Source organism: Ailuropoda melanoleuca, chromosome 14 (assembly GCF_002007445.2).
Source record: "Ailuropoda melanoleuca isolate Jingjing chromosome 14, ASM200744v2, whole genome shotgun sequence".
NCBI classification, from domain to species: Eukaryota; Metazoa; Chordata; class Mammalia; order Carnivora; family Ursidae; genus Ailuropoda; species Ailuropoda melanoleuca.
In genome coordinates this window covers 47,395,499-47,407,330 of record NC_048231.1, presented here as the reverse complement: position 1 = coordinate 47,407,330, position 11,832 = coordinate 47,395,499, and the positions used below count along the sequence as shown (strand labels likewise).

Here is an 11,832-nt window from a genome sequence, read left to right as displayed (position 1 = left end):
GGGGGTGGGGGATGGGGTAACTGGGTGCTGGGCATTAAAGAGGGCACATGATGGAATGAGCCCTGGGTGTTACGTAAGACTGATGAATCACTGACCTCTACCTCTGAAACTAATAATACACTATATGTTAATTAATTGAATTTATTTTTTAAAATATGATGCCTATTGGTCTTACTACTGTTCTCTCTTTTTTGCAGAATTATTTATTTTATATTTTTACATTATTTTGTATTGAGGTATCATTTACATACAGTAAATTATACTGTTCTTATACGTTCAGTTTGGTGAGTTTTGATTATTCCAAACAAGATGTAAACATTTCCATCACCCAGAAAGTTCCTTGTGCCTCCTTCCTGTCAGCACCCACCCCCGCCCCCAGGCAACCACTCACTGACTTCTGTCACTCGATACATATTTTTTAACTGAGCTTAAAATCACATACTGTAAAACGCACAGCATTTCGGTGTACTGTTTGTGCTTCGACAAACGTCTATACCCACATAACCAACACCCTAATCGAGATGCAGATTTCTCCGTAACTCTACAGCGTTGCCACTGCCCCTTTCTAGTCCGCGGCCTCCCCTACCCAGGACAGCCACTGTTCTCCTTCCTGTCCGCTCGGATCACTGCGTCTGAGCGTCGGCTTCACACAGCCGGCGTCCTGCAAGACGTGCTTTCCCGTCTGGCTCCTTTCACTCAGCATGTCTTTAAGAGTCACTCTTTGCTGTGTAGACCAATACCTGGTTTCTTTTTATCAAAGAGTAGTGTTCTGGGGCGCCTGGGTGGCTCAGTCGTTAAGCGTCTGCCTTTGGCTCAGGGCGTGATCCCGGCGTTGTGGGATCGAGCCCCACATCAGGCTCCTCCGCTATGAGCCTGCTTCTTCCTCTCCCACTCCCCCTGCTTGTGTTCCCTCTCTCGCTGGCTGTCTCTTTCTCTGTCAAATAAATTTTAAAAATCTTTAAAAAAAATTAAGAAACAAACAACACAAAGAGTAGTATTCTATTGTATAAATGTACCAAAATGTGTTTATCCAATTTCTTGTTTGGGGCTACTATGAAAAAGGATCCTGTACAAGTCTTATGTGAACAAATGTTTTATTTCTCTAGGGTAAAATACCTGGGAAGAGGGGACGCACTGGGAAATAGGACAAACGTACATTTACCTCTATTTAAAAACAAAACAAAACAAAAAACTGCTAAGGGCACCTGGGGGGCTTAGTCGGTTGAGTGTCTGCCTTCAGCTCAGGTCATGATCCCAGAGTCCTGGGATCGAGTCCCACATCGGGCTCACTGCTCAGCGGGGAGCCTGCTTCTCCCTCTCCCTCTGCCTGCCACTCCCCCTGCTTGTGTGCTCTCTCTCTCTCTAATAAATAAAATCTTTAAAAAAAAAACTGCTAAAGAGAATTCCAGAGTGATGGCATTTTGTGCTCTTACCAGTCTTTTTTTTTAATTGAATTATGATTTACATATGGTAGAGCTCACCCTTTGTAATGTACATCTCTGCAAAACTTGACAATGCATGCAACTGTATAACTACCACCACAACCAAGAGATTCAACCAGCCCATCATCCCCCCCACCACCCCCTGCATGGCAAATTCCCAGATACACCCTTTGTAGTCACTTTCCCCTCCACCCCAGCTCCTGGGATGGCTATATTTTTGCCTTTTCCAAAATGTCATATAAATGGAATTACACAGTCCATAGTCTTTTGAATCAGGCTTCTTTCACTTAGCAAAAAGCATTTCAGGCTCATGCTCATTGGTGAGTGAAGCAGGAATTCATTCCTTTTTTCTGCCGAGCAGTCCTCCCTTGTATGGATATATCAGTCTGTTACCCATTCCCAGTTGAGGCACATTTGCATGGTCATTTCCAGTTTGGGGCCAATATGAATAAAGCCACTATAAATATTCATATACAGTCTTCGATGAGAACATAAGTTTCTATTCCACTGGGTAAATACCTTGAAATACGATTGCTGAGTTGCCTGGTCGAATGTTTAACTTAAAAGAAACTGCGGAACTGTTGTCCTGTTTTCATTCCCACCAGCAATGCGTGAGAGTTCCTGGTGCTCTGTGTCCTTGTCAGCACTTGGTGTTGTCAAATTCATTGTGTTTTTCTGTTCTGTTTTTTTAAGTCAACTCCACACCACACGTGGGGCTCAAACTCACAGCCCCAAGATCATACCCCCAGGCACCCGGTGTCAGATTTGTTTTTAATCTTTAAATTTCACACATCCTGGAGTGCCTGGGTGGCTCAGTCAGTTGGGTGACCAACTCTTGATTTCTGCTCAGGTCATGATCTCTGGGTCGTTGTGCTGAGCATGGAGCCTGCTTGGGATTCTCTTTCTCCTGCTCCCTCTGCCCCCCACCCCACTCACATCCAGGCACGTGCTCTCTCTTGCCCTCTCTCTCATAAATAAATAAATAAATAAATAAATAAATAAATAAATAAATAAATAATCCTAATCGGTGGTACCTTATCATAATTTGAATTTGCATTTCTTTAATGACTAATAACGTTGACCTTCTTTTAGTCTGCTTATTTTTACGTGAATTACCTTCTTTTTGTGAAGTATCTTTCCAAATCTCTTGCCCATTTTCTGTTGTTTGTTTTCTTGTCATTGAGTTATTTACTCTAGATAGAAAACCTTTATCAGAGGGACGCCTGGGTGACTCAGTTGGTTAAGTGTCTGCCTTTGGCTCAGGTCATGATCCCAGGGTCCTGGAATCGAGTCCTGCGTCAGCCTCCTTCTCCCTCTGCCTGTTGCTCCCGCCCTGCTTGTGCTCTTTCGCTTGCTCTCTGACAAATAAATAAATAAATAAAATCTTTTAAAAAAGGAAAAGAAAGAAAACCTTTATCAGATATGTGATTTGCAAATATTTTCTCCACATCCATGGCTTGACTTTCATTTTCCTAACAATCCCTTTTGAAGAGCAACCATTTTTAATTTTGATAAAGTTCAATTTCTCTCTTTTTTTTTATGGTTCATGACTTTGACACTGTAGAAGAAATCTCCGCCTAACCCAAGCTCAGAATATTTTCTTCCTATTTTATATTCTAGACGTGTTGTAGTTTTAGGTTGTACATTCAGGTCTATGATCCAGGTTGAGTTAATTTTGTATATGGTACAAGGTATGGATCAAAGGTCATTTTTTCATATGGATATCCCACATTCCAGAATCATTTGTTGAAAGACTGTCCTTTGGGGCACCTAGGTGACTCAGTCAGTTACACATCTGACCTCTCAGCTGAGGTCTTGATCTCAAGGTCGTGAGTTCAAGCCCCACATTGTGCTCCATGTTGGGTGTGGAGCCTACTAAAAATAAATAAATAAATACTTTAAAAAATACACTTAAAAAGAAGAAAGACTATCCTTTTTTCATGGACTTATCTTTACACTTTGTTGAAAATCAGTTGACCGTATATGTGTGGATCTATTTCTGAACTCTCTCCTGTTGCATTTCGATCAGTGTGTCTTTCCCTTGACCAATACCACACTGTCTCCATGACTGTAGCTTTATAGTAAGTCTTTAATAAGTCAAGTGGAGTGAGTCTTTCAATTTTATTCTTTTTTTTTCAAAATTCTTTTGGCTCCTTTACCTTTCCGTCTAAAGTTTAGAATCACATTGTTGATTTCTAAAAGAAAGAATTCCTGCTAGCATTTTGATTGGGGTTACATTGAATCCCTACATCAGTTTGGAGAGATCTGGCATCTTACTGATATTGAACAATATTGAATCCACAAACAAGATGTCTGTCCCAATTACTTATATCTTCCTTGATTTCTTTTTTTTTATTAAAGATTTTATTTATTTATTTGCAGAGAGAGAGACAGCCAGCAAGAGAGGGAACACAAGCAGGGGGAGTGGGAGAGGAAGAAGCAGGCTCATAGCGGAGGAGCCTGATGTGGGGCTCGATCCCACAACGCCAGGATCATGCCCTGAGCCGAAGGCAGACGCTTAACAACTGAGCCACCCAGGCGCCCCCTTTTTTTTTTAATTGAGTTATTTTTATTGTTGAGTTGTTAAAATTCTTTATATATTCTGGATATTAGACCCTTATCAGATATATGATTTACAAATATTTTCTCCTATTCTGTGGGCTGTCTTTCCACTTTCCTGTTAGTGTCCTTTAATGAATGAAAGTTTTACATTTTCATGAAGTCCAGCGTAGTTGTTTTGTTTGGTAGATGCCCTTAATCGACTTGAGGAAATTCTTTCCTGTGTTTAATTTGCTGAGAGTTTTTATCATGAACAGGTATTGAATTTTGTCAAATGCTTTCTCTGTATCTACTGAGATAATTGTATGGTTTTCTTTTTCTTTTTCTTTTTCTTTTTAGATATATTTATTTATTTATTTATTTGACAGAGAGAGACAGCCAGCAAGAGAGGGAACACAAGCAGGGGGAGTGGGAGAGGAAGATGCAGGCTCCCGGTGGAGGAGCCCGATGTGGGGCTCGATCCCAGAACGCCGGGATCACACCCTGAGCTGAAGGCAGACGCTTAACGACTGTGCCACCCAGGCGCCCCTGGTTTTCTTTTTTTTTTTTTTAAGATTTTATTTATTTATTTGAGACAGAGAGTAAAACAGAAAGCACGAGAAGGGGGAGGGTCAGAGGGAGAAGCAGACTCCCCACTGAGCAGGGAGCCCAATGTGGGGCTTGATTCCGGGACTCCGGGATCAAGACCTGAGCCAAAGGCAGATGCTTAACCGACTAAGCCACCCAGGTGCCCCTGGTTTTTCTCCTTTAGTCTGCTGATGTGAACTATCTTAATTGATGTTCAGATACTGAAACTGCCTTGACCTGTAACGACCAGCATTGCTGAGCACCATTCATGTAGCACCATTCATGTGTTTACTAGCCATTCGTAGATCTGCTGTGAAGTGACTAGTCAAGCCTCTTGTCCAATTTTATTTGGATTGCTCATCTTTTTATTGTTAACTGGTAGGAGTTCTCTAAACATGCTGGCTAAAATCAGATATATTTTTCCAAATATTTCCCCCAGTTTGTAGCTTGATTACTCAATTTCTGAAGATTATTGTTTGATAAGCAGAACATGTTAAAATGTAATGAAATACAATTTATCACATTCTTGTTTTGTAATTAGTGCTTTTTGTCGTGTCTAAGAAACCTTTGTCTACCCTAAAGTCACAAAGATTGTTTCCTATTGTTTTCTTCTAGAAGCTTTATGGTTCTGGCTCTTATATTGAGACCTGTGACCCATCTTGAATTAATATTTGTAGATGGAGTGAAATATGGGCCAAGCCTTATTTTTTCTATATAAATATCTAGCTGTTCTGGCTAGATAGTTGTTGAAAAAAAGATTTTCCTTTTGCCCATTGGATTGACTTGCCATTCAGCCGGTCTTAGTTTTCCTTTTAGGATTTCTCCATAATTATGTCTGTGTATTTACTCAGAAACAACTAAAGAGCATGTGGAGGTAAATTTTAAAAAATAACACTGCCAGTGGGTGGCTCAGGCATTTAAGCATCCAACTCTTGGTTTCGGCTCGGGTCGTGATCTTGGGGTTGTGAGATGGAGCCCTGCATCGGACTCTGCACTGGGCGTGGAACCTGCTTGAGATTCTCTCTCCCCCCCGGCCCCTCCCCCACGGTCACACACTCTCTCTCTCAATAAGAAAAATAACACTAATCGAATCCTATTTTAAATTGGTAATACATGTATGTGTTCTAAGTTAAAAGGTACAAAATTCAAAAAGTATGGAAGATTATAGAATAAAAATTAAATTTCCTCTCCATCTCTGTCTCTCTTATCCCCAGTGCCATCCACTAAGGCAAATGCTATTAGTAGTTTTCTGAGCAACTTGGAAGGACAGGCTTCACGTAATTCAACACTGCGATTCTGACCGAGGCCTGTGAGTGTGTGTGCGTGTGTGTGTGTGCCTGTGTGCGTGTCACGGGTGCAGGTATGGTTTGGGTACTACAGATCGTTCCGAGCTCATTCTAAGGGATTCACCTAAGACATCAGCAGTGCCTAAGAACTTTTTACAGGCCTTATTTAATTATCTTCTTCCCACTTACCTAGGTAGATAGAGAGAAACGTGATATGATTGAGTTTTAAATTCACAGAGAGGGAAAGGTGGCAAGTTTTTTTCTCTTCTCTTCTTTTCTTTTCTTTCTATTTTTGGCAATATTTATTGACCACCTCAACAGATCCATATACTGAATGACTGTCAGAAATTGCAAATTTAATAGAAATGAAAGTGGAGGGGCGCCTGGGTGGCACAGCGGTTAAGCGTCTGCCTTCGGCTCAGGGCGTGATCCCGGCGTTATGGGATCGAGCCCCACATCAGGCTCCTCCGCTATGAGCCTGCTTCTTCCTCTCCCACTCCCCCTGCTTGTGTTCCCTCTCTCGCTGGCTGTCTCTATCTCTGTCGAATAAATAAATAAAATCTTAAAAAAAAAAAAAAGAAATGAAAGTGGAAGGGCTCAGGGAGACAATAATAATTAGGATATAGTGATTAAAAAACAAAAAAGAAAGTATGTTGTATATCGGTTGTGAATGAGGTCTGTAGACAACTTTTATGAGGGGATTCCAGGGTTTTTTCCTCTCCCTTAAGCAGTTACCATCTATTGGCACGATCCCCGGGATTGCACCGTCACAAACTGGCTCCATTATAAAGTGGGAAGGTAGGAACGGCCTGTCTCTAGGCCAGTCCTAGGTGTTGTGCTTTCATGGAGCGGGGAAGATGCAGACGATTCTGCTTTAGCGCAATTCCTTTATTATTATTGTTGTTGTTGTTGTTATTGGAGTGTAGCTGCCATACGCGGTCATGTCGGTCATATACAACATAGCGACCTGGCGGCTCTGCGAGCAGTGCCCACCACGCCACGTGCAGTCACCATCCGTCACCGCATCCCGTTACTACAGTGTTATTGACTCACCGCCCAGGCTGTAGTTTTCAGCTCTATGATTGTTTTCTAACTGGAAGGTAGTGCATCTTAGTCCCCTTCACCTACTCCAGCCCCCACCCCCACCCAGCCACCTGCCCTCGGCAAACACCAGTTTGTTCTCTGTATGTAAGAGCTGTTTAGTACGTTGTCCATCACCATTTCTTTTGTACGAAAGCTTCCCCCTTTCTGAGTGCGTGGCCATTGAATCCAGACACCTCATTTAATGAATGTGGTGATGAAATCGTAAAGTGAAAGAGCCTGAAACACATGCTTTATTTATCGCTCTGCTGTAAATCGTCCTGAAGTGTCAAAACCGCACCGTTTTCACACAGGGCTGTACCGTTCTGGCCGTGGGGTTGCAGTCAGGACTCGGCCCACCTCACCTAAAAAGTAAGAGTCTGTCCCGAGAACATGACCAATCCCATCATCGTGCTGAAGCCTCCCTCACAGTCGGGGCGCACTCTTGCCGGCGGGGGCACCCCAAGTCCTGGGGGCTTGGACACACTTATGCGGAGGTGGGTGCTGCCTCCTCCCAGGCCCCGAGGTCTGGCTCCATCCACCCCGAGGACACTGAACCATGCAGGCAGGAGGCTGGTTTCCTCAGCCAGCAAGGTCAGAGAGATCCTTCCTGCAGAGAGGAGTGGAAGCTGGTGGCTGCGGAGGGCCCAGACCAGGGACTAAGGCTCAGGCCCACCGCGGGGGAGGAACGGGGCAACTGAGGGGGGTGTGTGCGTGTTCTGAGCCTTGACGGGATCCCCCCTGGGGTACCCAGTCTGTGGGAGAGGCAGGGAGCTCAGCGGCAGATGGAGAAGATGAAACACGCATAAATGCTACCAAGGTTTGCCAGAATTGATCCCTTGAAGAAGAATGAACAGATCAAGGGTGATGGTTATTTTCCATGTTCATGATCCACGCTGTTGAATTACGTTCCAGAGAGATGCAACAGTTTATACACCAACCAGCAGGAAGAGTATAAATGCTTATTTTACTGCTCTCTCACCAGTGTTGGTTTTTTAAAAATCTTTACTAAAAGGCAGGAGGCAGAAGGTGGCATCTGGTTATTTTTTATTTTTTTTTAATTTTTATTTATTTATTTATTTATTTATTTAGACTTTTATTTATTTATTCGACAGAGATAGAGACAGCCAGCGAGAGAGGGAACACAAGCAGGGGGAGTGGGAGAGGAAGAAGCAGGCTCATAGCGGAGGAGCCTGATGTGGGGCTCGATCCCATAATGCTAGGATCACGCCCTGAGCCGAAGGCAGATGCTTAACCGCTGTGCCACCCAGGCGCCCCTATTTTTTAAATTCATATTCCTTTGATTATTAGTGAGTTTGGACATTTTCTTAAGCATATTCCTCATAAGTCACTCTTTTTCCATTTTTGAAAACCATTTTGACATGCTTTAAAAAGCTAAGTTTTTTAGTAAGTTTTGAAGGAAAGCATAAGTGACAGGTATTAAATTATTTTTTTTAAAGATTTTATTTATTTATTTGACAGAGAGAGACACAGCCAGCGAGAGAGGGAACACAAGCACGGGGAGTGGGAGAGGAAGAAGCAGGCTTCCAGTGGAAGACCCTGACGTGGGGCTCGATCCCATAACGCCGGGATCACGCCCTGAGCCAAAGGCAGATGCTTAACGACTGAGCCACCCAGGCGCCCCAACAGCTATTAAATTATTGTAATGAAAACAGTTTAATAGAAGTGGGAAGAAGGGCCGTCCAGGGAGGCCTGACAGCCAGCTTCATGGTTAGTGCAGGAACGAGAGGGAGAGGGCCTGCAGAGGGGCCAAGAAACCCACATACAAGTTAGAAATAAGAAAGTAGTATCTACTCACATTTTTAAAAAAGATTTTATTTATTTGACCAAGAGACACAGTGAGAGAGGGAGCACAAGCAGGGGGAGTGGGCGAGGGAGAATCAGACTCCCCACTGAGCAGGGAGCCTGATGCGGGGCTCGATCCCAGGACTCCGGGATCATGACCTGAGCCAAAGGCAGCGTTTAATGACTGAGCCACCCAGTCGCCCCTCTACTCACATTTTAAAACATGCATACCCTGGGGCCCTGGGTGGCCCAGTCAATTACGTGTCTGACTCTTGATCTCAGCTCAGGTCTTGATCTCGGGCTCGTGAGTTCAAGCCCCATGTCGGGCTCCGCGCTTGGGCAAGGAGCCCACTTTAAAAAAAAAAGTGCACAGCCTAAGAGCCAACAATTCCGTTTCTTGGTGTTATACCCAGAGAAACACCATCCACACAGGATGCATTGACGAGAACGGTTAGTACAGCACTGTTTCTACTCATGAGCAATTGAAAACAGCTCAAAACTGAGCAAGGGGGGAAATGTTGTGAAGATATTATATCCATGCTGTGAACAGATGCAGCAGTTCAAAACTCTGAGGTGGGCAGTGCGGACTAAGACGGCAGGACTACATATTGGTGAATGAAAAAGCAAGCTGCACAGCGTTACGTATAATACAACACCAGTTATGTCAGCAAATACACAAAGTAATCCTCGTACGTATATGACCACCTAGAAAAAGGCATGGAAGGATTCCCACGGGACAGAGGACCTGGGCAGGAACGGGGCCAGCATTGCTGGTCTGAGATGTTGCCCTGTCTGTAATGTTTTCATGAAAAATGACTCATGGTGACAAGGTATTTGTGTGAGGAGTCCGGTGCCACTTTCCATAGACATGCTGTTGCTGATTGATGTTGGCACAACTCGTGGTGAAAAGCGGAGCTCTGCTTTGCCCTTCTGCCCAGCTGGGAAAAGTGAGCACCGTTCACCCTGCAATTAGCCCCAAACCACAGGCTTCTGTGGGCACTTTCTTTGGAGAGAAAAATTCAAATTGAAGTCAGAGGAAAAGAACATCACCTTCTTTCCTGTATTTGGTAGGAAAAGAAACCTCCATCCCCAGTAATGAGAACAGCCAACATGAGTGTCAGGCAGGGACGGGGCCCATGATCCCGGGTCGTTGCCAGCCAGGCCCAGCCTGCTCACCAAGGGCCAGCCTGGGGCCACAGGGACAGGCCCTTCCTCCCAGTCGAGCCGGCCTCGCAGCCTGTGGCACATGGAACCCCACAAAGCAGGTCGATCACAGGAGACTCTCTGGAGAAAAGGTCTAGAGCCTTCCTCAGCTATTTAAGGGATCTTGAACCCCAAAAGGTTGAGAGTCACTGCAGTGGGGTGACACGGTGACATAGGCAGGCAGTAACTCAACACTGAGCCTTCTGTGCAGGCCACACGACAAATAGTGAAAACCTTAATGCCCATTCCAGAATCTAATGGCACTTTTGCTTTTAATCTAGTTGGAGAAACAGCTGGACGGAGGGCTGCTCACCCCACAGAAGTTTCCTGCCTGCCCCGCCTCTCATGGGGTTGCTTGCTTACCCTGCTGGGATCTGTGGATCTGCCTCCGGCCTTGCCTGGGGAGCTGACCCTCGGCTCAGCCAGTTCTGACCTACCACGGCCAAGCCTCAGGCGGCTGGGTGACTTGTCCAGGCTCTCACTCCCAGCCGTGGCAGAGCTGGAACACACCCCCCAGTGGGCCTGACACTCTGCCCAGGTTACAGCTCCTCCAGATGTGGAACAGAAGCTTCTGGAATACTGAAGACAGTGTACTCTGGCTTTCTGGAGACCTCTGCCAGACCACGGCCTCGGCAGCCCCCGGGGACTTTAAAGTGTGAATTGGCTGATGCCCCATCCATAGCCCTGCCCTCCTGCCTCTAAACACATCTCTCTGATGCCCCAGTTCCTCTTTCCTAATTGTGATCCCTGGTCTCCTCAGTTAAAGCGTGAGAAAAAACACAGCGTGGTCCAACACAAGCAATGCTCCCCGATTCTGTGAAAATTCACCTCGAATTTTTGTTACCTGGCTCATGGCCAAGGCATCGTTCTCTGTGTTGGTACTAGGTTTCAGAGGCCCTGGGACCCACACCTGCTCCGGTGGAAATGCAGATGGCCAGGCCAGACCTCCTAGACAAGCCTGTTCCTGAGACATGTTTTTCCGTCACAACTATATTCCTGAGGGGCACCTGGGTGGCTCAGTCGGTCAAACAGCTGCATTCAGCTCAGGTCATGATCCCAGGGTCCTGGGATCGAGCCCCACATTGGGCTCCTTGCTCAGGAGGGAGCCTGCTTCTCCCTCTGCCCCTGCCGCGTCCCCTGCTTGTCCTCTCTCTCTCTGACAAATAAATAAATAAAATCTTTAAAAAAAAAAAAAAGAAAAAGAAAAGAAAAAAAAGAACTATATTCCCGAGATTTGCAAAATCTTCCCTCTCTTCAAATGTGTCCCCTCCCCACATCGCTCTGTCCCTCTGACTACTCTGCCCTCCATCCGGCTACGTCGAGCGAGCCGGGCACTTCATGCCTCTGGGTTACACTGCTTCTGCCGCCTGGATGGCTCCTCACATTTTTCTAGACAACTCCTTCATCCTGTCAACACTCAGTTCCTTCCTGAAATCTTCCCTGCCTTTCTAGAGGGGAGAAATGGATGCTGTTCCCCTTCCTCCCGCGGCACCCTGTGCTGTAAGTATCTGGGGACATGTCTGCACCCTCACTCGGGGTGAACTCCTACAGGGAGGGCTGCCTCGGACTCATCTCTCAAGCCCAGTTCCCATGAGAGAAACTGGAAAACACAATGGAATTCTACTGGGTTGTCACAAAAATGAGCAAACTACTAATTTATGCAGAGATGTGGATGAATGTCACAGACAAATGTGGAGCAAATAAAGCCAAGATAAAAGAGAAGGTCCTGCAGGATTCAGTTTATCTGAAGTTCAACAGCATGTGAAACTCACCTGTGGTGATAGAGATAGAAGCCAAAATAGTGCAACCACTGTGGGCAGGGGGCAGGGGGGCTACTGCCAAGAAGGAGCAAGAGGAAGCCTACTGGGCTGTGGCAAATATTCTTTATC

At 45.3% G+C, this 11,832-nt stretch overlaps 1 protein-coding gene across 1 annotated transcript in view; it reads left to right on the top strand.

Moving 5' to 3' along the window:
* The window catches only part of IMPA2 (inositol monophosphatase 2), a 79,941-nt gene extending 68,950 nt beyond the window's left edge, over positions 1-10,991 (top strand). The window contains exon 6 of the mRNA XM_034642001.1: positions 10,225-10,991. Coding sequence (XP_034497892.1) covers positions 10,225-10,469 — 245 coding nt within the window. The 3' untranslated portion in view covers positions 10,470-10,991. The remainder of the gene's footprint in view (positions 1-10,224) is intronic.
* Positions 10,992-11,832: the final 841 nt, after the last annotated feature.